The sequence below is a fragment of the Manis javanica genome, chromosome 17, assembly GCF_040802235.1.
Source record: "Manis javanica isolate MJ-LG chromosome 17, MJ_LKY, whole genome shotgun sequence".
NCBI lineage: Eukaryota > Metazoa > Chordata > Mammalia > Pholidota > Manidae > Manis > Manis javanica.
This window is the reverse complement of record NC_133172.1, coordinates 38529098-38556435: the sequence shown is the minus strand read 5'-3', so window position 1 is coordinate 38556435 and position 27338 is coordinate 38529098. Positions and strand designations below refer to the sequence as shown.

Below are 27338 nucleotides of genomic sequence, written 5' to 3'. Positions count from 1 at the left end.
AGTGGTCACCAGTTTATCTGAGGCGTGGAAGTTACTGGCCAGGAGGGCGCGGAGCAGCGGTCAAAGCCCCGGCGAGTGTGGTAACTCCCAGCGCACGGCTTTCCCCGAGGGAGAAAAGCGCAGCTATGTAGGCTGGTTCTGGCGCAGCCATCTCACACACCGTGGCCTCAGTTTCCCCGTTTGTAAAGTGGATGCAATTTCCCACGGATCAAGGCCGTACCGGCCAGAGGCGAGAGAAGGGTTAAGGGGGCGTGTCCCTCGGCGTGGGCGGGGCCCGGGTTCCGGCCGCACCTGGCGGCTCCCCACTCCCCGCCCCCAAGCGGCGGTAGCGCCCAGCTCCGCTGTGAGAGCCGGAGCCCCCCAGGGAGCAGCGGCGCAGGAGCCGGCACCCACCGCGGGAGGGGCGGCGGCAGCAGGCACAGCGACCTCGGGAGGGGAGCGGAGCTGCGATGGCCGAGTTCCCGGCTAAAGTGAGCACGCGGACCAGCAGCCCCGCGCAGGGCGCCGGCGCCTCGGTCTCAGAGCTGCGCCCGGACCTGGGTTTCGTGCGTTCCAGCCTCGGTGCGCTCATGCTGCTGCAGCTGGTGAGCGCGCGCAGGGCCGCGGGCCCGGGTGGGAGTTCATGGGCAGACCAGGAGGGGTCTGGGGCTCCGGGGCTGCGGTCCTTCCTCCCGGTACCGTCCAGCCCAGGCTCACGCATCCCGACGCGCAGTGCCTACCCCGGGGCGCCGCCTCCAGGACGGTCGCCCCCGAGATCACCCTCGAGACCTCCCCATTGCCGTCCCTGAGACCACACCTGTTCAGAGTGCCCACTCTCCAACACCCCCATCATCCCCCCAGGAGGTCCCCAGGCTATCCACAGAAGCGCTCACATAAGCTCATCACTGCGCCCAACTCTCTGTCTCTCTCCTGCTCTCTCTGCCTGTCTCTCTGTCTGGATAATGTGCCCAGCCCTCCAGGGGACCCAGCCTGAGGCAAAGTCCACTCGGCTAACCCTCTGCTGGGCAGCCAGGGCTCCGCATGGCCGTTACCCAGAACCTTCCTCGTCCAATCCAGAGGGCACATCGGTTCCGACGCGGGCATTTCGGCAGGGCGCGGGAGCCGGGCCCTTCTGGCCTCCTCTGGGTGACCCGCCCGGTTGCAGCCGGTTTCGCCGTCCAGGTGGGGCCGAGGTACCACGCCTGGCGCTGGAGAGAGGAATCTGTGGGAAGCCAGAGGCAAACTCCTACGTCCCTTAGACCCTCCGCAGAACCCAGATGAGGCAGGCCGATGGGAACATCCGTCTCCCTACACAGCAGTTTCAGGCCTGGGGGTTTTACAGCTCTCTTCCTTTGTGCCTTCTGGTGTGAGCCGGAAGCTGGGTGGCTGTCCCAGTGGGAGGCTTCCCCAGCAACTGAGGGCCTGGTTCATTTTCGGAGGGCTAGGGTGGAATTGGAGGAGGGCCAGGACCTATTTTCCTTTGGGGCATCTCCTGCCTTCCCCCTACTCGGGGGCCCTAGCGTGGACTGGCTGAAGGACGGGTGTCTGGGCCCCAGCTGATCTCCGCCTGGGTCAGTGTTATCTCTATTTCAGAATTCCTGAAATCTCTCCCAGTGGGCCCTCCACCCCGACCCCAGCCTCCCACTCTCCTAGAGGGGCTTATTATGTAGATTCTTGGTTGCTACCCTGGAAAAAAATGTGGAAATGGAATCTCAGGAAGTACAGCCTAGAAATCTACATTTTGAGCTCCTCTCCCAAAGTTGTTTTGGAGATTGGGGGAGGGTTGGGGAGGGTAACAAGTCAGTTCCGGGACTAATTTAAATCTGCAGGTAGCCGGAGCCTGTCTGGAGGCTGCAGTGAGCCAGGCTCTGGGATGGTTGGGAAGCACAGCAGCGAGCAGGCAGGGATCCCAGGTCCCAGGGGTGTGAAGAGGCAGAGGAGCGGAGATAAGTTCCGAGTCAAGGCAGGCGGTTGGAGGAGAGGTGGCTTCTGTGCTGGAACTTCTCTAAAATCTGTGGCAGGGCGGCGTGCTGTGTGAGCCACTCTTGGGGATGGGAAAGTGGAAGGAAGGAGCAGGGAGTAGCCCACAGGGAGGTGAAGCACTTGTTTCTGGGGTGACCAGGAGCCCCGGGGAGGAGGAGGGGGCTTGAGTGCCTGTGTCAAGATGGTGAGCTTTCTGTTGGCAGCCTTAGGAGCTTTTGCAACATAGAGGGACCTCTGCAGGGCTGAGGATGACAGTGAGGTGGTGGGGTCGATCCCCTAGGGCTGGTAGACAAGTCCTGAGCATTTGAACAGTGAGAACTGGAGTAAGAGGAGGGCCCTGTTGTGGCTGGCTGGATTGGATAGCTTCCTCTACCTGAGGCTAGTGAATCTTATTTAGGACTCCCTGTGGGCTCAGCAGCCCAGTCCTGAGCATCTGGGTCCCATTGCACAGATGGGCTACATCTACTACCGAGGTCTAGGTAGGATATGGGACTTGCCAGGAGACCTGTGGTGGAGCGTGGCTCTTAGGTCTCCAGACTTCCCGGGACTGGTGAGCGTGGGGTGGCCTTCCTTTGCCTTCTCTGCTGTGCTTTGGGGGCCTGGGGGGTGGGGAGGGATGAGGGTCTTCCCTCAGCATTCTAAAGAACTGCACCTTTTAGTGCCTTAACCAATCTGCTTGCGGGGAAGCTGCTTACTGAGCTCTTTCTCTAGCACTGGACACCTCCACTGGGTCTGAGACGGTTCGCTCAACAGGGACCACCATCTGCTGGGAAACCTTAACAGCTCCCACCAGTCAGGTGCAGACTAGGCTCCTGGGCCCTTTGCTAAGAGCTTTGTATTCTCTGATTCTCCCCGGTTATACCGGTGAGGAAATGAAGACTCAGAGGTCAGTTTTTTGCCCAAGTTCTCTCAGAGGTGGTAGAGCTGAGTGATCTTTTTCTGTCCATGGTCTTAATTACCACACTCAGCTGTGCTCCCACGGGGCACTGGAGGTGGTGCTGTTGAGGGGGTGATGGAGCCCCCAGGCCCAGCCTGCTCTCCAGAAGGTCTTGATCTGTGGGTGAGGTGCCTGGAGGATGAGCTTCTTGTGGAGGTATCAGTGAAGGTTGCATGGAAGAGGCAGTAAATGGAGGACAAAAGCGAATTCTCCATCAGACCCCTTTGTTTCCCAGGGTTTGGTGAAGTGTTCCAGTGGGGGTGGGGGTGGTAGAAAGGCCCTAGTTTCATGTGCTCTTTGTCTAGTGTTAAATGTGAACCAACCTCAGTGTTCACTGGTTTATCACTCCCCCTATCCCATCTAGTTCAGAAAGAACATTAGATGAAATATGATATTAAGCCACATGTGACAGAAGAGTTAAAGTAATACATTTTCAAAAGTTGGTGGTATGTGTGTGTGTTGAGGGTGGAGGTTGATTTAAAGGGAGTTAAAAATTGATAATTGTACCAGGAAGCTGTAGCAAATTTAAGACTGTTGGATTTTTTGTTGTTGAGCTTTCTAGCAGCCTAAGCAAAAAGAGAAACATGATGAATTTATGGATATGGATAGAGCATCTAAAAAGGAAACAAGCAAGTTTGATCTGAAGAGACAACTCTTCTGGTCATTAAAACCTGGAGGCTTTGATGCTGCAAAGCTTTGTGTGGCTGGGGTAGAGGGGTGTTGTGGAAGGTGTGGTTAACTTGTGCTTATTTCAAAGCCTTTCTAGTATAGGTATAAATGGTATGCCCTTCAGTGCCCCTCCTATTTTTTTTAAGGCCCCCAAGCAGTGGGGAGAAAGATTATTTTACATAGGCTTACTGATGTGGAAACAGGCTCAGAGAGGGTGAAGAGCTTATAGAAAGTCATACCAGATAGAGTGGCAGAACTGGGATTTACACTCAGCTCTGGGCAGCCAAAGCCTGGCTTTAGCTGTGCTTCCTGTTGTTTTGGGTTTGGGTTTGGGTTTGGGGAGGGGATAGAGGGTCCTAGGTTGCTTTGGAGGGGGAGGAGAGAAACTTCAGGGAAGGAGACTCACTGGGGCCAGCACCACTAGGGCAGCCTTCCTGAAAGAAGTGGGCTTGCAAGTGTTTAGTTGCAAGGGGGCAGTAAGAAGGAAGTTTAGAACAGGCGAATCTGCAAAAAGCTTATGTTGAGGACATAGAAACTTAATGAATTGGCTGTGGCAGTAAGGCCATTGGTGTTTGGCACCTTCTTCCTTCTTGCTGTACCTCCTGGGACTGGGGGTGGCCACACAATTTCAGTTGGCAGGTCAATAAACAGGTATCAGAATCCTCACCTGCCTCTAGATCACAACATGGGCAGTGCTGAGAGTACTGGTGGGAGCACAGGCCTGGAAGCATAGAACATTGGGTTCAAATCCTAGCTCTGTCCCCTCCTGACTGTGTGATCTTGGGTAAGTTCCCTCATACCCATGAGCCTTGTATGTAAAATGGTGACGGTGGAATTATGGGGAATATGGAAGGTGATGCCTGCAAAGGGCTTAGCATAGTGCATGTTGGGATGAGAGGCAGTTAGGATTCACAGGGTCCTAGAATCCTAGGGCTCTTCTGCTTGCTTCCAGAGGTCCCTCAGTATGTCCTCAACATGAGCTTCACGCTTCCAGGGACAGGGAGCACAGTCCCTCTTAAGGTGTGCTCTATCTTTGAGCACTTAGAAAGTGCTGGAAGAATGTTAGAAAGTTCTTCCTTTAATCATGTGGGCTTTGTCTCCAGCCCCAACATGTTTGGCAGTTCCTCCCCAGGTGGGGACAACGGCAGGGCCTGAAAGTCAGCAAGGGCATTGGGGTCTGAGGTGTGAGCAGAGAGGTTGGTCACGTTGGGATGCAGTGTGGGGAGCCCGGGCTCTCCGTCTTCCTCCAGCCCACCTGCCCCAAGACTGCCGCCCAGAGGAAAACCGTGCTTTTTTTTTTTTTGGTATCATTAATCTACAGTTACATGAGGAACATTATGTTTACTAGACTCCCCCCTTCACCAAGTCCCCCCCACATACCCCATTAGTCACGGTCCATCAGTGTAGTAAGATGCTGTAAAATCACTACTTGTCTTCTCTGTGTTGCACAGCCCTCCACGTGTACCACCCCCCACATAATACATGCTAATCGTAGGGCCCCCTTTCTTCTTCCCCCTCTTCTCCCTCCCTTCCCACCCATCCTCCCCAGTGCCTTTCCCTTTGGTTACTGTTAGTCCATTCTTGGGTTCTGTGATTCTGCTGCTGGAAAAACCCTGCTTTTTATTGTTAGCTCTGCCCACAATCCCCACTTGTGGCCAGGAAAGAGTTTGAAATTAATTTATAATTGCATAATAATATGAACACATTCGCCTTACAAAATATGAACCTATTACAGATAAGGGTTAAGTTATTCTTGGATTGCCTGTCCCTTTCCCCAAGGGGACACCTGTTTTGGGGTGTTTCCTGTTCTTTTTCTTGCACATCTTAACATTGATGGTTTTATTTTGTATCCTTTGTTCAACAAATTGCTTTTCTCACACCTAGTGCACCCATGATCTCTTCCTGTTACACAAAACTGTCTCCCTCCTTTCGAATTCTTTGGAGAGTGTCCCCTAGTGTCCTTGTAACCCCCACTCATTTAGCCATTTCTCTATTGATGTGCCCATTTTTTTAAAAATTTGTTTTATTTTTTGCAAAAATTACACAGATACACAGCAAAACATTCAAACAGTACAAGGGGGTGATCAGTGAAAATGTGATCTTTCTCATCCCCAGCCAGTCCCCCCACTGCCCTCCCTCAGGGCTACCACCAGTATGTAGAATTCCGAGGTGAGTTAATGGATTTTTATACACACAACCCCTAGCCTCACTTAAAAAAAGCAGGTGGGAGCACTCTGCATGTGGGGTCTGCCCTGCAGTTTTCCCCTTGGCAATACACCTAGGGCTGTTCTATGTCAGCATTCATAATACTGCTTGTGTCTTTTTTTCAATTCCTAATTTTCCTTGTATTCTTTAATAGGTGATATATTTACAATGGTCCAGAATAAAATAGAGTGGGGAAGAGCACAGTGAAACATATCTGTCCCCCATGCCCAATTAGTTTTCCATGTACCATTTTAGATGTTTTTAAAGGAGGTGTACGTGGCTATAGATTTCCTCTTCTCTCCACTTTATCCAAGGGGTATGTATATTCTATTCGCATCTTTCTACACTTTTCCTTTTTCACTTAAAAATGTGTCTTGGTGGTCTTTTGCCTCAGTGCATGCCTCTTTTATGACTTGTCTAGCATTCCACTGTGCACCTGTGGTGTGATTTGTGTGGCCCGTCCCTTGTGAACAGACACGTGGGGTTCCCACTCTTGCTGTTTCACACACTGTTGCAGTGAATGATCCTGCACAAGCCACAGAGCGCATCTACACGGTACATTTATCAAACGGGCTCCCTCCGGGGAGCCTATTGGTGCCAGTTTCCTGAGCCTCACCAGTGAGTTGGCGCATGTTCACGTGCCCCAGGCTGATAGGCCAGAGGGCAGATCCATGTAGTATTATTTCATATTTCTCTTGAGTGAGTTTGACCTTTTAAAGATATGTTCAAGAGTCTTTTGTATTTCCTTGTTTGTGTTCTTCCCCCAGTCTATTGAGTTGGTCTGTCTTATCCATTACTAGGAGCTCTAGATTTGTAAAAAAAAAAATTTTCTAGCTTTGTTTTGGATTTGCTTTGTGTTTTTATTTGTTTTATCAAACAGATCTCTGTTTGTGTTGCTGAATTTCTTGTTTCTCCTTTTTTCTTTCTGGCTTCTGGAATTGAGTCAGAGTTAGGACTTCCCACTTTGAGGTAATATAGAAATTCTCCTATGTAGATCTTGGAAAGTGTCGTATCATCTATAGTCAATCACATTCCCATCTTGAGCACCTCTCCAACAATTTTTTGAAAATAGGAAGCTCTGGACTCTGAGGGACACTGTATCTCTCTAAGATGTATTAATAGTATTACATTTTTGATGTGCATAGTTTGCTTCTGTTGGGTAGATAATGTAGGTGTTCCACTTTATACTGATTTAAAAGTTTCCTTTTAAAATGATTAATTTATTTGTGTGACATATATGCATTCATCAATGAGGACTGGTTAAATGTATTATGAAACGTTTGTGCAATGGCATACTCTGAAGTTAGCAAAAAGATAATGTCTTACCCCCCCCACAAAGAAAACAATAACACAGCTCTATATGTAATGTTAGACAGTCTGCAGCTATACGGTCAAGTGAAAAAAAGCGAGGTGCAAAATTGTGTGGGTGGAATACTACCATGTGTATGGGAGAATTACACAGACTATACAGATGCACCTGAGTGTGTGTGTGTGTGTGTGTGTGTGTGTGTGTGTGTGTATTCATAGACAGTCTCTGGAGAGGCACATAAGAAACCACTCTTGGTTGTCCCTGGGGAAGAAAAAGAGTATCAGATGAGAAGGGAGACATTCAGGGAGACATGCTAAAAACACCATTTTGTTATCTACCATGTGATTTATGTTACAAATTTCAAAATAAATAATTGAAAATATTTTAATTAAGGGAAAATACTGAGTAAGAAAATAGTACAGGTAGTTTGTGGGTATGGCAAAAACTGTGAAGGTGGCACTTCCCCAGGCCCAGAGAGGGGAAGGCACATTCCCATGAACACACAGCAGGAAGCGCTAGCCCTGAATTCAGTGTTCCTGGCGGGGTGATGTTGGGCGATTTTCTTAACCATGTGTAAGTGGAAAGAGGCCACATCCCATGACGGGTAAAGGGGTAAAGCCTGCACACTGTCTACGTGCAGTAGGAGGTTACTGTTTCGGATGTGCTACAGGTCAGGTGTTGGTCACTCCTTGACCACTGGTGAGTTGTTTATGGTGGAATCAGTGAGGGCCCGCCCCAATTTCCTGCTCATACACGGTCAGGGGGTCAGGGGGTCGCAGGGTGCTGCCTGTTCCCCATGGCCACTGGGGTGGGAGTGGTGGGTGGGGAGTGGGGAGATGTTTCTCTTGGCAGCCCGGTGAGCTCTGTCTTGATACTGTCAGACTGGTGGCTGGATTGGCCTGTCCTGTTTGCCCAATGGGAGGGGCCAGGGTGGCACTCCAGGGTCTCAGGGGGAGGTGAGGGCAGGAAGGCAAGGCCAAAGTTCAGGCAGGGTGCAGTGTATGAGCTGATAGGAAACAGACTTGGGCCTGTTCTGGGACATTCCACTTCAATGGGGGTGGGGGTTCAGAACCAGCTGATCTGCCACCCTGTGTGGGGTTAGCTGAATGGGGTCACCATTCCTCCTTGATGCTAAGGTGAGGTGGGGCTTGTTCAAGATCACCCAAAACATTAGAGCCAAACTAGAGGCAGTATCTGAGAAGGACATCCAAGGAGTAAGGAAGACCTTCAGAGCAGAGTGTCCCCACACCCAGCTCTCCAGCAGCCAGAGGCCAGGCCTCATGGTGTTAATGAAATTCATATGCTCCCAGCAGCCAGCGTTCTGGAGGCCCTGCCTGTGGTGCTGGCCCCCTGGCGTGCTGAGAGCAGAAGCTTCTGTTGACCCCTCTGCCCAGGGTTCAAGACCTGCCCCTGTCCCTTCTCTGCTCTGACCTCCAGGGCAGCAATGCCCCTTCCAAACAAATTAGTCCCCAGGGGAGTGTTCCTGCTTTCTGGGATATGGAGGCCTGCCCCCTCTCTGGGCATCTTTCTTGGGCCCCACCCCTTACTGTGCTTGACCTTGGGCCAGGTCTAGATCCTCTAGGAGCTTGATTTCCTCATCTGTGAAATGGGCCACATACTTTATCTGAGAGCAAATTGGGCCCAGAGGAGGAAGTCCTGGGAGTGAAGCACTGGTGGGCGCTTGGTGAGGCGAGCAAGGGGGTTGAGGCAGGAGGGGAATGAATGCCAGGCCTTGACTTGGGGACTTCCAAGGGGCCAAGGCCTACCTGGGACAACTGGCTCGTATGGCTGAAGCATCTTGTGCTGGGCAGACGCAGGCTGACTTTCTGGGTCGAGCCAGGAGACCCTGTGGAAGGGATGGAGGCTGTCAAGCAAAGTTGAAATTCTCGGAACCTCACCAAGGAGAGCTGCTGTTTGCTCTGGTAGCCCGGGAAAGTCTTGGGATGTGACTCGAGGGGCTCCCAACTGCCTTTGCACAGTTGGGGCTGACTACAGAGGGGGTGGTCTCTGGTCCTAGAGCAGAGAATGGGAGCTGCTCTGCAAACAAGCAGGAGGCAGTTTGAGTTTGGTTGCGAAGATTTTCCTAAAACCCTGGGGGAAACCCCAGAGGAATAGGTGGCAGGGGGTCCTTGACATGCAGAGTGCACTGGGGGCCTGGAGGCCCTCCCTAGGGAGCCTGGGGCACTGGGCCTCTGGGTGGGGCTGGAAGAATCCCTTCCATCTGTGGGATTTTTAAATCTCAGTTCTGAGACTCAGGCTCAGGAGCAAGTCCTGTAGCAAAGGCAGCCACTGGAGAGCCCTGGAGGTGAACCAGGCCCTGAGCCGGCCTTCCCATCCTCCTCCCTGTGGTGGCCCAGGCTGGACCGGCGGGCCTGGCACAGAGTGGCCTGCAGGAGTTTGGTCAATGACTGAAATACCCTATTTGGTAATGCCTGCTCTTCAGATAAGCTCAGGCAGGAGGTTTAGAGGAGTTCATTAACACCCAGGCCAGTCGGTGTGCCGGGGCTGGGTTCCGAATGTGCCTTGGTGCCTCTGGTAGAGCTGGGGTGATGGCCCCAGGAGTGTCAAAGGTTCAGAGTGTACTGCCCGGGAATTCCAAGGCGCCTCCCCCGCAGGCCCACCCACTCTGCACAGGGAGGGGCTGGTGTGTGGAGTGGACGTGGGGAGCCCAGGCACCCGTAGCCTCTGTCCCCTGCGCCTTTGTCTCCTGTGACACAATGGGTGGCTTTTTGTCCCCATAAAGTCCCTTTCACTGTAGGGAGAAGGGCTAGGGTTGGGGTGGAGGCTGGGCCAGGCCAGGCCTAGTTCTGTGTGTCCTAAGCTGCCTGTGAGGGGGAACCCCAGGAGGTACCCTGGGCCTCCTCTCCCAGGTGGTACAGTGAGGGGGTCCCGGGCTGCTGGGTTGGCCCTGTCCTTGCATTGTTCCTAAATCATTTGGTTTTGTCGCCAACATTTAAAAAGCTGAAGATTTCACATAGAAATTCAGATTATCTTGTGTCTTTTAAAAAATTAGAAGTTCTGACTGTTCCCAGGCCAGTGTTCCCCAGATACCAGCAGGCTGCTCTCATGTCCACAGACCCCCACCTAGCCCACCTCAGTCATGTGACCTTGTCAGCTGCTGCGTTGGAACCCCCAGGTTCTGAGGTGCTGTCCCTTCCCACGGTTCCCTTGCTCTGGGGTTTATGCTCTCCAGCCCCCTGACAGTCTGACAGCCCTCATAGCCGTTCAGTGACCACTACAGCTTCTGCTTTCCCTTCACATCATTTTACCTGCATGACACATTTTTGAGGTGACAGAATTGGGGTACCTGCCCAACCCTCTCACATGCCAGATGGAGAAACAGACCAGAAAGGTTAGGTGACTCTCCCAAGACCACACAGTGAATCTACAAGCTTCTGACCCAGCCCAGGAAGAGGAAGAATTGAAAGGAGGCTTGGGATGGGCAGGAGAGGAGCTAGCTTCCTGCTCATGGGATTGGAGGAGTCCCTCCCAGACAAGGGAGACAGGGCTGTGCCCTGCACTCCCCTTGAGGCCTGCATTGAGGGGTGTCAGGCCTCACTGAGAACACTGTCCCTGCTCCCACTGTACAGAAGGGAAGACTGAGGTCTAAAGGGATGAAAGGTTCTGCCTGGCACCCTGGGCCTGTGAGGAGTGGAGGGCATGCAGCTCCAGGAGGCGCCCGAGGGTTGGGCTGGGCTGGACTGGGGCTACTCCCTAGCTGCCTTATCTGAAGGATGGGCAGGGCCTGCATGGGCATCCGACCCTTATCTGCTGAGCACTGGAACTTCAGTTTAGATACATTCGTTATCTCACCGGGTCCTGACACCCCTAGGAACTGCACCGGCTTGTACTGCCGCAGGAAACCAGGCATGGAGAATGGACTGGAAACCCACGTTCTAACCTCTGAGAATGCTAATGACACTAGAGCATATGTTGAGTGTTAAGCCCATATTGGGCATTGGTCTAAGTTCCTTTCTTATATTACTTCATTTAACCTCAGAACTACCCTGTGACATTATCAGATTTTGAACACGAGGACACTGAGGCACAGAGAGGTTTAGCAACTTGCCTGAGGTCATGCAGCTACTCTGTTGGCAGGGCCAGACCTTGAACCCAGTGGGTTAATAGGCCAACATTCCCTCAGAACTGATGCTAACATTGTACAGTTAAATCAAATCATGCCATCTGTCTGCAGATTCAGAGTAGAATAAGAAAGATTTTTAATTTCCTAGTGCTGCCATAACAAAATACCACAAAATGGGTGACTTCAAACAACAGAAATTTCTCACAGTTCTGGAGGCTAAAGTCCAAAATCAAACTGTTGGCAAGACTGGTTCCTTCTGGAGGCTCTGAAGGAAAATCTGTTCCTAGCTTCTGGTGGTGGGTGCCAGCAATCTTTGGCACTCTTTGGTTTGGAGATACATAACTCCAGTCTTTGCATCTTCAATGGAGTTTCTCCGTCTGTCTCTGTGTTCAATTTCCCTCTTCTTATAAGGACACCAGCCCCTGGACTGGGGCCACCCTAATGAGGAATGCCTCATGGTCTGGCATCTGTGACAAATCTCTCCTCTCTGATCCTACAGGTGATTTTAACAAAAATAGTTCTGTTTATCCAATTGCTTAGAAATTCTTTTGGAGGTGCAGAGGTTCTGGGACAAATATCAGTGTGTGAAAATGCCTAACTGGAAATATTAGGTTTTCAGAAAAAAAAAGGTGGGTAGGCTGTGCCTTTAGATTTCCAGATAGTTCTCTTTGTTTATCTGTAGTGCTTGCCTGAGGAGGAATTGCAGAGAACTCAGAGTCTAGAAATGGCGATGGCGAGGGGGTGAGGTTTGTTTCTGCGCGTGTGTGTGTGTGTGTGCGCGTGTGCGCTCCATGAATAAGACATGCAGATGTATGTGTAGACACCTACCAAGAAACACAGGCACATATGAACATGTAGGCAAGAGACAGGGACCTAGAGGGGAAGGCACCTAGTTCTAAGCCTCCCCACATGGCTCCCTCCCTCACCTTGCCCACCCACCCCTATCTCTGCTCACATATTCCAGTGAGATCTTTCTTGGCCTCTTACCTAAAATTGCAGGTGACCCCACTGCCCGTCCCCGTATTCCTTCTGAGCTGGATTTTTTTCCTGTATGACTTCTGAGATCCACTTGGATTTCAGTGTATTGGGTTTTACTTTGGCTCCCCTGGTAGAGTGGGGGCTCCATGAGAGCAGGGCTTTTGTTTTTCAGCACACAAAGCAGTGGGTGCTCAATAGGTAACTTGTTGAATGAATGAAGGCAGGGCTTGTGCTTAGAGGGTGTCTTGGAGTTACAAGATGGCTGTCCTGGTCAGAGGGGCCTGGGCTCTGCCCTGTTTTCCACGCACAGCTACCTACTGCTGCCCCCATCCTCTGAACAGTGGGGTTTACTGTTTATACCAGCCCATGAAACAAGTCCTCTGGCCTCTTGTTCTCACTAGGGTGTGGGTCCACAGCAGGAGGGAGAGGTCCAGCAGCTCCTATAGCTTCTGGAGATGAAGCCTGGGCCCAGCAGAAGGGCCATCAAATGTGGGGGTTCCCTGTTCTGAGCAGGGGATCCCTAGGGTCCTGGGCTGAGGGGGAGTGGCCAGGAAAAACCAGTCTGTCTGGTTCGGATGGAAGAATGGACCTTCCTTGTTCTAGGGCAGAAACCGAGGTGACTCCCTGGGCACAGGACCAGGTGGCAAGGCCAGAGGAATGCTAGAAATTCCCACTGCCTATCCAGCGGCTTCATCTCCTAGGGCTGCTTGCTGATCTGGGAGCCAGGGCTGGGCTGGAGGGCAGGGCAGAGACGGAGAGCCTGCTGCCAATTGGCCTAGCCCCTGGAGCTGGCTGAAGTGTCCTCATTTTTTCCAAATCACTGAATAACTCTCAGTGGCCCAGGTTCCAGAGAAGGATGGATCTGGGTTCAAATCCTGCCCTGCCCTTTACCCACAGGTGACCACCAGCACATTTCCTTCTGAGCTTGTTTGGAAAATGGGTATAATAAATAGTCCTGACTGATGAGAAGGTTTTGGGGGAATCAGTGAAATGAAAGGGGAGGGGCCCAGAGCATTCGGGGGTTATCATGACTGAGTCTGTGAGGAATATGCCGCTCATGGATAGGTGTACCCAAATTGGTCTGTTCCTGATTTTCAGTTCACTGCATTTTCTGACTTCCTTTCAGATAGTTGGAACCAGGCAACACCATGGCAGGGAGGCCTGGAAGGACCCTGCTTTAAGTGAAATGCTAATTGGCCCTATCATGCCCGGTTCTCACCTGGATGGTTCTGTGCCATGCTGCCCCAGGACATCTGTTCTCCTTCAGAACCATGACCACACCCAGCTCCGGAGGCTCTTGGCCTCCTGATGTGTCTGTTGTGGGCAGGGTGTCATAGATGGGTGGTAAAAGGTCATGGGGTGGAGGGCTGTGGTCCTCATTGGTAAGAGCTCTGTCCCCAGCTTGTGTGACTGCTGGTGAGGCCCTGACACCTGTCCCACCTTTCTTGCCTGCAGAGTGGGCCCCACGGGCCACTGCCAGCCTGTCTGTGGTAGAGGAGCGCAGGTGGGCCAGGTGAGGCCAGTAGGGGGCAAGGTGGGGTGGGGTAGGGTTTCAGGGACTTAGCCCCCTGCCGGTGGGGGGGGGGTAGCAGGTGCAGACTCTGCAGGAAGGGAGAGCAGACACCTGTGTGGGCTCCCACGCCCACTGTGGGCTGAGATCTTTCCCTGGGGGGAGGGAAGCTAGTCCAGGAGCAGGTTTACGGATTCATAGCTGCTGCCTCTTTTAGTAATATGCAGGTCGGGTTCCCAACCGTATTTCACAGACAAGGGTGCTGAGGCCCATTAGCTCCTGAGCACATATTTATTCAGCAGGTACTGTGTGCCAGGCAGTGTTGGGCACTGGAGAGGCCTCATCTCCAGAAGCTACAGGAGCCGCTGGACCCCTCCCTCCTCCTGTGAACCCACACCCTAGTGGGAACAAGGGGCCAGAGAACCTGTTTCATGGGCTGGTACAGTAAACCCCACTGCTCAGAGGACTACTGCATCCCCAGCCCCCAGCAAAGGTCATTCCTGGGTAGATACAGAACCTTCCCTTTTGGTCCTTGGTGGGGGTGCCTATCAGGCACCCAGCTTGACTGTGCCGTGGGGTGAGTGCCAGCCCTCCGGGGTCTCGTCTAGGAACTTGCAGCCAGGAGAATTTTTCGTCCCCAAACCAGCAGCTAAAGGTGGGTCTCTCCCCTGAGCTACTTCTGTATGATCTGACTGATGGTTGGCTCATCCTCAAGCTGATGGCAAGGTCCCTGAGCCCTGGTGCCATATGCCTGACTGCTCACTAGGGAAGAAGGGGGACAGCTCTGCTCATCAGCAGAGGAACCTTTCTCCAAAGCCTGATGGTAGTCCCTCCTTTCAGCGGCTGGTCTGAGACACACCCGGCTGCCCAGGGCTCCCAGAGAACGCCCTTCTGGAGAAGAGAGGCCTCCCAGTCTCTAGGGTAGCTTGGCCAGCAAGGAAGTGGGTGGGAGAGGTCCAGGACAGGCCAGGGTGGCCACAGGTGAGGTGCTGCTTCTGGGCCTCCCCTGTGCTCCCTGGGCCCTGCTTCAGAGCACACCCTTTGCTGGGTCCCACTTTGCCAAGTTTCCCTAGGTGACCCCACAAAGGGTCAGCCAACCTGTCCATGTAGAATTCCCTTTGGCCTGCAGGGCTGGAGCAGGCACAGTGTACCAGCGGCAAAAATATAAATATATGCTTCTGTTGTGCCCAAGTTACAAATGTGAACTTGGGTCATAGATCCTTGATGGAGCCCTAGGAGGTAGGTATGGTTATGACCCTCATTTTATAGTTGAGAGGTTGCTTGCCCAAGGTCGCACAGCTGGTCAGGGGAGCAGGGTTTAGAACTAGCATTGGCTGAGTCCATGCTGTCAGCCACTACACCCAGGCCTCTGGTCTGTGGCCTCCAGCCGGAGTGGTGGGGGCTCTGGGACACTCCGGCCCTGTGTCACCCGCTGCAGGTGCTGGGCCTGCTGGTGTGGGCCTTGATTGCTGACACCCCATACCACCTGTACCCGGCCTATGGCTGGGTGATGTTCGTCGCTGTCTTCCTCTGGCTGGTGACAATCGTCATCTTCATCCTCTACCTGTTTCAGCTGCACACGAAGTTGTACATGGTACCCTGGCCGCTTGTGGTGAGTCTGAGTGGGAGCCCTGGGGGTGGTGCCAACTGGCTCCTCTGCTTCTGGGAGCGGCTCTGACAATGTGACCTTCCCTAAGTGGGGAGTGGCGGGGTGGGGCATAGCTGAAGTCCTTCCTCACTGGCCCTCAGCTGGCCTGCAGAGCTGGGTGGGGGAGTGAAGATTGATGATTTGCGTGTCTGGTTTTTCTGGGCACTGAGAGCTATGAACCAGGGAGGACACAGGCTTGATTTTCTCCAGAGAAGAGAGCAGGAGTGTGAGGGCTGGTGAAGGGAGAGATCAGAGGACCTGGGGAATCTAGAGTATTTTTCCTATTTGGGGACAGTCGGGATTGGAACCCGTGTTGCAATGGTTGTGTCAGACTCTGGCTGGGCCCCGAGAGGCCGCCTTGGGCCTGGAGGCTGGATGGAGGGGTGAGGAATTCCCCAGGCGGCCCGGAGTGTGTAGGTCAGGCCTCAATGCAGCAGTGAAATCCATCCACCCTGCCGCCTCCAGGTAAGGCCCCTGCAGCCTGGGAGAGGGTGGCAACCCACGTTTGTTCAGGCCAGTCTCCTCGGAACACAGGGCTGAGAGCATCCATGGGAAGTATCCTGGCCAGACACGGAGAAAGCTGCTGGGGCTTTTTCTCCCTGACCCGGAAAACCCCTGCAGCTGGGGTCTGAGGCTTTCAGTGAGCAGAGGCAAGAGAGGCACATGACTGTAAAGCAAGCAAGGCTGGAACTGGGCAGCATTGTTTGGAATTCAATGACTTTTTAAACTGAGGAAACGTGAGTCATCCTCAAGACAGAACTGGTTTGTTAGATCTTGACATCACTGACAGGAGTCGGGCAGGGTTTGTGGCAGGCGCTGGGCTGGAAGGGAAAATCCTGGGGTGAGGAGGGGGAGGCCTGGCTTCCTGGCCAGGGTCCAGCCCCAGCCCTATGGCCCAGGAGCCTCAAAGAAATCAATCTCCGGAGATAGAGGGGCCCTGATGCCTCTTAGCACAAGATTTGGGGCTCCAGCCATAGTTGATGGAAGAGGCTCCTTTCCCAGGGTAGTGTAGCGAACCCTCCTAGACATTTTATTAGGTAGGGCAGGAAGGGCTTGACTGCATCTAGAGGAGGCTGGATTAGGGTTGCCAAATAGAGATTTTCTGGGATGAGGCTACAAGTCCCCTATAAGGCCCAGGCAAGATAGGTGAGTGAAGAAGGCCAGGAGGGGTTCTGGAGAGCCTGCACCCCCGTCTGTGGAAGGGAGCCGCCACTACTCGGCTCCAACTGTTGATGGGAATGCAGGCCCTTTGGAGCCAAATCCTGGTATTTTAAGATTGCAAGGTTTATATTAAATCTTCAGGTTTTAATATGAAATCTAATTATAGAATGTTGATAATTAAAATTACAGAACAAACATGTCTGAGGGCCACCAGTTTGACATCTCTGCTAAGACTCAACTGACTCCAGGGGTCCAGCGATGGGGAAATGGGACCCAGGCTTGGTTGGCAGCTGAGGGCCCTTTTTGCCAGTCTGGCCCAGGATCCTGCTGGGCCCTGCCCCTGGTGTTAGACATGGGGTCTTGCACCTAGGATGTAGCCAAAAGGCAGGTACAGGTTCCTCCCACAGGGAGTAGAGAGGATGTGAGCCCACTCCCCCCAGGGCCAGCCTCAGAGCCAAGGCCTGCAGTGGCAGCAGGGAGGGCTGGGCATGGCCCTGAGCTGTCCCGGAGGAGGAGCCCGCTAAGCTCTTCTGCCGGTGCGGTGCACCCAGATGCGTTTCAGTCTCCAGCCATCGACAGTGGGTTTTGCCTCGGGACTGTCGCTGCTGCCGCTGACCAGATTGCTTCTGGCCTTCCCATCACAGCCCCCACCTGTCAGCCTTAGGTGTGTTTATGCTCCCTGCTCAGATGGCCTCTGGGCTTGACCCTGTGTGTGTGGCCTGCTGCCTCTGAGGCCCTTTTAGTGGGAAAGATCCATGTCTCCATCTCCCTCCCTTGAGCCCCAGCCCAGTCTGGCTACTGAAGGGGTGCTGGTGGGACCCGGGTTCCAGAGTTCCTTGGAGAGTCTCATGTCTTACACCTGTTTTCCCCTCCCCTGCCCCCCAGTTAATGGCATTTAACACGGGTGCCACTGTTCTCTACATCACGGCCTTCATCACCTGCTCTGCTGCGGTTGAGCCTACCTCCCTGAAAGGCACTCGCCCGTATAACCAGCGTGCAGCTGCCTCCGTGAGTATGGTTCCCTGGGCTGCGGCCAGGCTCTTGCCACCTCCCGAGCTCTCATTCTGAGTCTCAGTGTGTCTCAGCGAAGCTGAGCTGACTTTGTCTTGCGTCATTACCAGTAAAACCTTGAGGAATCAGGATGCCGGGGAAATACTTTGTGGTGGCAAATGGAAGTTTGGGTTAACTGTGAACTTTGCTGTAAATCAGTTGTACCACAGTGACTTAGGGATATGTGCCCCCTTGGAGAATGTGTTAAAAGCTATCAAACTATCAACCCCCACCCCTCCATGAAAGGGCATATGGAAAAACCTTCTGGGTTAAGCATTTTGGGGGGTTCACAGGCTTTCCCAGGAAGCCCACACTTGGGCCCCATGGTAGTCAGTGAAGTAACAGCATCTTCTCCACATCTGCCACACCTCACTCCCCGGGGCCCTGCACAGACTCGTCCTCATGAGATCTCTGACTCCTCTGGTGAGGACAGGGACAGACAAGGAAACTGAGGCTCAGAGAGGTGAAGGCCTAGACACAGTCCAGGGTAGCACAGGATCTAGAGCAGGGCTTGCATTTCCTCACTCTTCCTGGAGAGAGGATGGTTTTGGAATCAGTGAACTCAGTCACCAGGATAGAGACTCGGGGCTCCTGATGGACCACAGGTGCTAGCATAGGGCACCTATGAACTGGTGACAGAGTCCTAGGGTGCAAAGTTCCACCCTCCCACCCTTGGTCACTCTTACTTAGCATAATGCCCCGGTTGCCTTATTACAGCCTGATGTACCTTGCCTGTGGGGCTGTGAAACGGTTTCCCCCACTAGAATGTAACATGGGCACCCCCAGAACCTGGCACCCATCAGTCTCCCCCAACATAAAGTTGTTAAATGAGGGAATGGCTAAGTAGGAGTTGGTGTGGCTGCCAGACAACTCGTTCTGGTTAAGTGAGGGGCCATTATCAAGGTTTCACAGTCTGTGCCTGTCTGGGGCCTTTTGGTGCTGATAATAGTACCCCCCCAACCCCACCCCATCCCCAGTGCCACGCTACAGACGACTCAGCTTTGGTATCTTCTCTTTCAGTTCTTTTCATGTTTAGCGATGATTGCCTACGGAGTGAGTGCTTTCTTCAGCTTCCAGGCCTGGCGAGGAGTAGGCAGCAATGCAGCCACCAGTCAGATGGCCGGCGGCTACGCCTAGACCACAGGCGCCTCACCCACTTGGGGTTGAAGGCTGCAGCTGGGTCACAGGTGCAGGGTGCCCTGCAAGTCAGAGGCTGGGCCCTGCCTGGAGTCAGCCCAGAAGGGACTGTGCTTGCTCCTCTCCGCTCATCACCCGGGCTCTCGTCCAACACTCTGAAGGAATCAGGACCCTTCCTCTGGCTTGGCCAAGGCGGCACATGCGTTGGCTGCAAGGATCCAAGGCCGAGACCCCCTCCCCATCTCCATTATTCAGCAGGAGGTGATGGGGATACAGGGCTCTGTCTCTGCTGTCTTTAGAGGATTTCAGTGTCCAAGGCAGGGGCCCAGCCTCACCAGCACTAAATACACTAACAAGGACTCCAGACCTGCATCCCCGACCCCCATAGAGTAAGCCTAACAAGCAACATTATTTATCTTTATCTCCGTCTTTGTTCTGGGCCCCCTGAGCAAGCTGATGAAACCGGTCTGACTCCAGTGACCCTCCTCCAGGCCAACACGTCACGAGTAGGGAGACTTTGTAGAAAGCGGGTTATGATTTCTGACAGCATGGTCTTTCCTGCATTTCAGACGTTCTGGTTATTTAACGCAAACTGGTTTTTAAGTGACTTCTCAATGATGAAAATCTTCTCCAGGTTTCCCTCCCTTTCCCAAGCCCTTGTTTGTAATCCTCCCTTTGGGAAAAGCTAACATCAATGCCGACTGCTTCCCCGAGACACTGCTGATGAGGCACAGGGGACATGGAGGGAGGAATCAAGACCTGGCCTGATGCGTTGTCCTGTGCTTGGGGAAGACTTTCTTGTTTTTTATAAAAATAAAGATGGAAGAACTTATTTGGAAAAGGTATTGGGAGTCATGGTTGTAGATGCTTATATACTCCGGGACCCTGCAGGGTAAGTCAGCACGAAGGTTCCAGGTGCCTGTTATAGTGCAGTCCATTTCTGGAGCCGCTCAGCACCACCAGCCCCGGCTTCAGTCTGCAGTAGGCTGACCAGCTTCCTGCCTGCTTTGCCGTGGCAGTCCCAGGGTATGCCATTCGTCCTGGCATAAACTTAGTAGCACCCTTTTTTATTCTCAGTTGGCCAATAAACCATTTAGTTGTCTAAGGAAAACTTTAGGCAACTTAGATCATCTTGCTGAACTTAAGATTGCCATGTTACCTACTTTGAAAGTTTGTGAAATTTAGTAGTAGTTTGTGAAATGAGAGTGGCCATAGTGTAGAGCTGGCACAGCAGGCGGGGTGGGCAGGGCAGCAGCAGGGAGGAATCCTCCTGAGCTCATTTTTCTGCTACCACAGAGCAGCATACTCTGAAGGTAAGCCAAAGGCATTTCTGGGCACCTCTTAGTTCTTTTTTTAAAAACTGGGAATTAAAGTGTAACTACAGTAGTTCCACCTTACCGAGGTTTCAGTTACCCGGGGTCCACTGCAGTCCAGAAGCAGGTGATCATCTCAAGTATGGAGAGAAGACAGCCTAACGCTGCCACAGTGCCCACGTTATTCACCCCACTTCATCTCATCACGTGGGCATTTTATCATCTTATGTCATTACAAGGGTAAGTATAGAACAAGGTATTTTGAAAGGGACCACATTCACATAACTTTTATTGCAGTGTATTGTAACTGTTCTGTTTTATTACTGTTGTTAACCTCTTACTATGCCTAGTTATAAATAAAACTTTATCATAGATATGTATGTATGGGAAAAAACATAGTATGTATAGGGTTTGGTACTATCTTGGCTTCAGGCATCCACTGGGGGTCTTGAAATGTAACCCCCACAGAAAAGGGGGATGATTGTAGATTGGCTACCACAATACAAAATGGGGGTGGGGCAGGAAGTCAAACATCCATGTGCCAGCCTGAACCAGGCCCAGCTTATGCCTGCTGTTCTGTTGTAAATATAAACAGCATCCCTTTTTTACTCTCAAGTGTCTCAGAGTTTGAATGATAAATTACAGTCATTTCAGGATTAAGCCGTAACAGTTCAATTTAAGGACATTTTCTCTGGAGGCTTTAGAGAAACAAAATCTTAGGCAAGTCTTAGTAGGTTTCTGACACCCTAAAACACAGCCTATTTACCATGCTTTAACAACTACCTTTTGGCTCAGGCCAATGCCTCCCTAGTCCTTAGACCGTGCGTTTGGGTACACACCACTTCCTATGGGTGAGGAGGCTGAAGCAGCAGGAGAATGCAGCTGTCTCTGGGGCTGGCAGGATGTCATCCCAGGCCAGGCCCAAGCCCCATCAGAAGTGGCCCCTGATGGTATAAGTTGCTGTGTGGATGCAGACAGATTAGAAGTTTGTTTTAAAAGAAATCAGAAAGCCTAGCTTCTGATGTTGAATTACTACAGGATTGCTTGCATCTTTCTCTGAGTGGAAAAGGGTGAAAAAGAACCATTTGTCTTTCTTCTTGCTCATTTTTCATAATTTCTTCTTTGGACTAGTCCACATGCCTTTTCTCAGCCAGGCAGACTGACCAACAGGTCTCCGCCAAGTGCTTCCAACCTGCCTGGCCTGCAGGGGGCAGTCGCATTTATAAAAAGCAAGGAGGGAAAGCAAGGTCAGGAGAGGCAGTATTTTAAAAAGCTTGCTCTGAGAGTGCCTTTGGCTTGAAAGACCAAAGCCATCATGACCCAATGGCAGAGATGGTAGTAAAGGGAGGGATGACTCATTTAGGTAACGATGGTTCTTGCAAAACACCTCAAATTTTACTCATGGTACAAAAGTAGTAAGTGCCACGTCAGTACAGAAAAACACAGCTGAGAGCTCATACTTTTAAGCCAGAAAAGTGAAAAAGTCAGTACAGATTATTTTTACTTACCAAAAAACAAAACAAAACTAAGGTACACAGTGGGAAATGAACTAAGTTTTTCTTCTTTCTAGGGATGTGACATCCGTGTTTTCTGGTCAAACACTGTACTACACTGATGTACTAAGTCAAAGCAGACAGGTCCGGTAAAGCTGTCTGCTGTCTCCTGCTTGGGCAGAGCTAAACCAGTGCAGCACCATCTCGGTAGGAAGATTCTGCCAGGTGCTGCAGCACCCCTACCCCAACAGAAAGCGAATGAACTGATTGACACAGAGTTTTAGCACATCCTCACCAACACTTAACATGCTACAAGAAAAGGGTGCCTTTTTGTCTACTTCCAGCGTAACACATATTTACTGGTGCCCAGTTAAATAGGAATACCAACATAGCAATCATTTCTGTGTTCACAGCACTGACAACTGAAAAGCATACAGCATATAATACTTTGATCTTTAAGTGGGTAATCATGGAAGTTCCAAGATTATATCCACTAGGTTAGCCTGAGTATTCGACTATAAAAATATTTTTTCAAAAATGCTTAAAGAATTCTAGAAACAGTGGGACTACATCAGGACCAGCAGAAGACAGTGACACAAGGACTGCAAATGTAAGAGTAGGAATGTGTAGCTTCTAAAGGACATCTCCATTGATTCCTACAGCCAAGACTAGCTGTGACAGCAGGAGCTTCAGAAATCTCAAGACAGACAGCTGGCTTGAGGAACACCCTCATAAATACTCCCAGTCAAAAACCCCATTGAGGCTGGAGGATAGAAACTTTGGTGCATATAACAAACTTTTAGTGCACAAAAAGCCTGGTAGAACATGCAAAGCCTGCTGGGCCAGAGACAGTACGTAATGGCAGTTTGTCCAAATGCTGACACACCAACATGTAAGCTGGGGAAGGGGCCCTGCAGGGGGAATGCTGGACTTGGGTTTGCTCCAGAGGAGCCTCATGCAGAAACCCCTGAAAGAGAGGTCTACTCAGGGAGGAGCACTAGGGTAACTGAGCACAGAAGGTGTTTCAGGAGAAATAGGTCCCAGGGAGGGTCAGGTAATTTTCTTTTCGATCCATCAATGCTTAACATTAGAGAAGAACTGCAGAACAGAGTCAGTCTTTCCAAGGTGTATTCTGTCATCATTAGCCAAAGCCTCTCCTAGTCTATTGGGCTGGCAAAACCCAAAAGGATCCCATTGCCTGGAGGTGGGACCTAGGGCCGCAGGTTGTTCTGGGAAGCTGGCATCGATGATTTGCACAACGAAGTCACCACTAAACCACTGCTTAAGTCCAGCCCCCGGCCTTCTTTTTCCTACACAAGGAAAGAAACAACTTTAAGGGCAAGGCACAGGAAAAAAGTTCTACCTCAGAACTCTGTCACAGGGAAGGAATGCTCAGGGTGGGAGGGTGGACAGCCAGGGAGCACACTGGATGGAGGTTATTTGCATTTTAAATGTACCTTTTTTCACGGGAAAACATTTATTTTTCCTGTTAGGAGCTTGCCTTGTCAGAAGGGCAAGGCAATGAGACCTGGTTTTTGGTTTTGTTCCTTTGATTATTTAGGGACCCTCAGAGGTGCCAGGGACCTGTTTCACCAAAACATGAGAATGTAATTCCTCAGGAAGGGCCCCAAGCCCCAGCCAGAGGACAGCAGCTCACCCTGCTGACCTCTCACTAGCTGCCAGGCTGATGCTGGCCAGTCTTGGGAAAAGCACGGGAGGTGGTTTGTGCTCGACAGGTCTAGGTGGAACTTTTTAAGTGGTTCAGTGTGGCTAACTAACTAGGCAAGAGTGACTTACTGCTCTATAGTCCAGAAACATTTCTTTAAAAGCCAGAAAATCTGTGAACGTGAGCAGCATGTCAAATATGTCACCAGCGACTTCATCTTTATGGTGCCTACAAAAGAAAAGGATGGCTGTTCCATGAATGATGACAGACTCTCTCTCTTCAAGATTACATTCAAAGGTTTCGAAGGCCTCCCGCCCAGGACCTAACCACCAAGTGCTCTAAACCTTCGTGTGCGAGCACTGACGAAGAGTGAGGAAGAGAAAGGTGGAAAAAAGGCAAAACAACACAGTCAAACCCAACTCACTGTAAAGTTGTTGTGAAAACCTCCATGTTAAATCCAGGAATCCGCTCCAGCAGCTGCTCTTCGATGTACTTCTCTACCAAGGAGATCTGCAACCGTGGAAAACATCTTGCTCAGGCCACACTTGAGGAGAATAAGACATCTTCTCAGAAAGCCTGTCCTCCAGCCTTTCATGAACAGTTCCCAAGAGCCTATTCTATGTGCCACACTCCATGCTGAGGGCTGGGGATACCAAAGAACCAAAACACAGTTCCTGTCCTGTGAGTATGCGAGCTGGCCCATGGCGGGCGACAGGCAGTTGCAGGTGATCATACTGTAACGAGGTGAATGCTCGTGGGCAGGCAGAGACCGGGAGCAGCAGGGCTCCCGCTCCCCGTGGCAGTGAGGAACGCAGCAAGTGGGGGCTTTGTGTCCTGGGTAGATGGAATTGTACAAAAAGAATAGCTGGAGGTGATGACAGGTTCCTTTTAAGTTGAGGCTTGGCTTGAGGAACCTTCCTGAACTATGCCATGTTTCCGTGTTGAGAACGTTCTGGAGGCTCAAACATTTTCTCAGATGAGACCATGAGGAGGTGGCACGAGGCCGTGGCATAGTGATAAGACCTGGGGGTCAAGAGCTGAGGATCCTGGGTTCTAGTCTTGGTTTGGCCCCTGGTTAGTGAGCTTGATCTTGGATTTCACTTCCATCTAACAATCACGCATACCTGACTGGACTATGTGGTAGAAAAAGAAGAGCGACAGTCAAAAGGCCAAAAGAATATAAATCCAAAGTATGGTGAACTCACTTTATAACTGAAAGAAGGATTATGATAAAGCCAAACATCTTTTAAAGTAGAAGTTGACAAAATTATCGAACATTTGGAAAAGAACCCCAAGAACTATGTGGAGGAAAACAAAGGGATGAGAACTAAACCATATCCTGGCATGACACTGGGGGCAGGTTTTCAAAGTTGAGCAAATGTCAACATCTTTTGATTCTAAGTTCACATTTTAAATCCTAATTTCCAGTAAGAAAAATAGAAATCCACTTACATATTCATTAAAAATGGGTGTGTAAGTGAGTTTATTCTCTTCCGTGTCTTCAAACTCCTGGTAGTATTTGTCCATGAAGTTTCTCTGCAATAACTGGAACTCGTCATCTGAACCACAATAGGAAAATTTCTTTCTTTTAATGGAGACTAAAAACCATTCTGATTTGTAAATATGCAGGAATTATATGTCACCAGAACTGCTTCCTCAATGGCAATCTCTGGGAGAAGGAAAGCTAAAGGTGTTTTAAAAGGAAGTGTTAAATAGGACACCAATACTGTAATAGGCAAGCCAGTCTTACTTTTAAATTGTGATAGGATATACCTAACAAAATTTACCATTTTAACCATTAAATGTAGTTTGGTGGCATTAAGAACACTCATTGTTAAGTACCATCACCACCATCCTCCAGCCCATTTTAGGCACACCCATACAGGGTGGCTTGGGAACACCCTCACAGTACTTTTCTACAAAGGAACATGGTTCTCTTATTTTAATATAATTTCAGCAGCAGTGATGGAAAGAGTGTAATGATTAGAAACTGGAAAAATGAAGACCATCATAGTACCTATCATACAGGATTGCTTGGGTATGCATAGCAAACATAAAATTAATAGCAAATATTTAAATGTTAGGGAATCTTAACAACTGAATAGAATGTTATTTCTGAAAACAAAAGGAAGCTTCACAAATGACCTAGGTTTTGGGATAAATACTCTGGGCTTACAGAAGACTTGGCATACAAGGTTCTCATAGACGGCAAAAGCAGTCAAAGAAATCTTCAGATCTACACGGGACAAGAGCTTAATGGTAACACATCTGTATTTAGGCATTAAGGGCATGAACCTTAGAGGATCTGAAGGTACAAAATCTGTCAGTGATTTTCAAACTAAACTAGACTAAGAAATATAGTAACACCAAGTTATAGTGTTCTTTTCCTAATTCTCAGAAAACTTGGGAGAAATTTTTCTCAAATTTAAGTTTTTCTCTCCCATGTGTTTGTCTTAACCCTTTGGTTCCTGTTACTGCTTACTACTTAGCAGGACTATGGGGCACCAAAAAGAATCCACAAATAGGAACTCAGAACCCAGGAAATCACACCAGCAGCTAATGTATGACATCTTGTTTTTTTCATAGATAAAGTGTGCTATTGTCACGGTATTTTGCTGTGTTTTATGTCACCAAAATGTTAAAACTCAAAACTAAAAAGAAATTGCTCTTACTCTCTTGAATAAAGTACGTCAATATTTCCTGAAGTTTTGCCAAGAGTCCCACTTTGAGGTGCCCTATTACCTGAATAAGTCTCTTCCAGGGACTGAACCTATGGTTACCAGTTGTTTTAAGGAGCACAGGACTGTGTGCCTTTAAGACACATCACAGTAAGGCTTACTAAATACCGCATCGTGCTACGTTAAATATTATATGCAGCTAGATGTTTTCTCTCTTTAACTCTCCAAACTGATTTCAGTGTCCTTAAAAAGCAAGGGTCTAAGAACTAAGCACAGGTCAGACTGTGTGGCAAGGAAACTTACCCATGATAATGTCCTCTAAATATCCAACCACAGCATCAAATTCTGCATCAGAGGCGGAAGAGCTGAAAAATATGCGTGGATTAGGTGTTGTTGCAAATAATTCGTTTTTAAAAAAGTGAAATATGAACTTTTTAAACATGCACAAATGTAGAGAGAACAGCACAGTGAAATTCCCATCATCACTCGGCTTCAACAATTAAGAATGATTATTGACTAGCCATTCCAAACAAAAGGAAACACAACTCGACACACCTGTGACATCAAAGTTGAATGTAATGGCTCCACTTCCAGAAAACCTGGTATGACTCGAATTACGAGGAGACAAAGACTCGCGTCGAACATCTTAAAAGCTCCTCGCTTCTATTTCCTTTCTGGTGCCACTGACCGCATCTTCACGATCACCCCGTACTTACCTGCTTGTAAGCGTGACACCCACGGCCCACTCCTGTCCTCTCGGGCCTGAGCCCGGCGGTCGCTGCAGCTGCGGAATCGCCTGCAGGGACGAGGGCGGAGCCTTGGCCGTACCCCACCGCCTCCCGGCCCCCGGCGACACCCGTTTCACGGGGCCGAGGCCTAGCGCCAGCAGCCCTTGCCTGCAGCCTCTCGTGCCTGGGAGTTGATACTCACAAGGACAGCGCGAAGCTCTCTTCCTCTAGAGCGTCCATCACCGCCTCCGCTGCCGCATCCGCCCGCGGGCCGAACGGGCCCGTCGGCGTCCTACCCAACTCGCGGCCCGGGCCCACTCACCGCTCTGCTCTCCAGAGCCCCAATCGGCATTGGGGAGACCTGGCCGCGGAGGCCACGGCAGGCTCACTGCCCAGCCGGTTAGTGCGTGTGCGCGAGACCCTGACCTCAGGCTCGCCAACTGACCACGCACTGCCTGGGCCCCTCCGCCCGCCCAGGCCTCTGCGCGCGCAGCTACGCCACAGCATCCCAGCGTCGGTTCCTTGTACCACGACGCCGCGCCCCGCCTCCCGTCACCATGGCTACCGGAACTCCTTCCGCCTCCTCGCATCTCCCGACAGCCATTCACAGTCGCGCACTGCCCGAAGCCGGGGGCGGGGCAAGGATAGGGAAAGGAAGTGAGGAAAAGGGGTAAAGGGTCGCCAAGGGGAGCTGGCTTTCAGGGCCACATGCTGGCTCGCTGAGGTGTTTTAAGGGTGTATGGCTATTGAATCTCACGTCGCCCCCATTTTATGGTGGAGGAATAAAGCAAAGAGCCTCAATTGCCTCAC

The 27338-nt window shown here is 50.9% G+C and overlaps 2 protein-coding genes across 7 annotated transcripts; one reads left to right on the top strand and one right to left on the bottom strand.

The window, feature by feature from the left end:
• Positions 1-288: 288 nt before the first annotated feature.
• PLLP (plasmolipin) lies at positions 289-20339 on the top strand. 4 transcript variants are annotated; one of them, XR_012126461.1, is made up of 5 exons: positions 609-1172; positions 15093-15266; positions 17015-17127; positions 17349-17471; positions 18534-18544. XR_012126461.1 is itself a non-coding variant. In XM_017664337.3 (4 exons), exons 1-4 carry the CDS (start codon positions 450-452, stop codon positions 18648-18650), a joined length of 549 nt encoding a protein of 182 aa, XP_017519826.1. In that variant the 5' UTR covers positions 289-449; the 3' UTR covers positions 18651-20339. The 4 variants fall into 4 exon arrangements, 3 of the variants coding, with proteins under 3 accessions (XP_017519826.1, XP_073081371.1, XP_036866665.1); XM_017664337.3 differs by lacking the exons at positions 609-1172; positions 17015-17127 and adding an exon at positions 289-584 and having other exon boundaries at positions 18534-20339; XM_073225270.1 differs by lacking the exon at positions 17015-17127 and having other exon boundaries at positions 872-1172; positions 18534-20339.
• Positions 20340-21335: 996 nt separating this feature from the next.
• Positions 21336-27050, bottom strand: ARL2BP (ARF like GTPase 2 binding protein). Of its 3 annotated transcripts, XM_037010772.2 has the most exons (7): positions 26731-27050; positions 26517-26596; positions 26104-26165; positions 24575-24681; positions 23547-23632; positions 23254-23350; positions 21336-22766 (listed from the first exon to the last, which is right to left on the bottom strand). In XM_037010772.2, the coding sequence occupies exons 3-7, from the start codon at positions 26105-26107 to the stop codon at positions 22668-22670; spliced, it is 393 nt and encodes a 130-aa protein (XP_036866667.1). In that variant the 5' UTR covers positions 26108-26165; positions 26517-26596; positions 26731-27050; the 3' UTR covers positions 21336-22667. The 3 variants fall into 3 exon arrangements, with proteins under 3 accessions (XP_036866667.1, XP_017519827.1, XP_036866666.1); XM_017664338.3 differs by lacking the exon at positions 26517-26596; XM_037010771.2 differs by lacking the exons at positions 26517-26596; positions 26731-27050 and adding an exon at positions 26356-26510.
• Between the last annotated feature and the right edge of the window lie 288 nt (positions 27051-27338).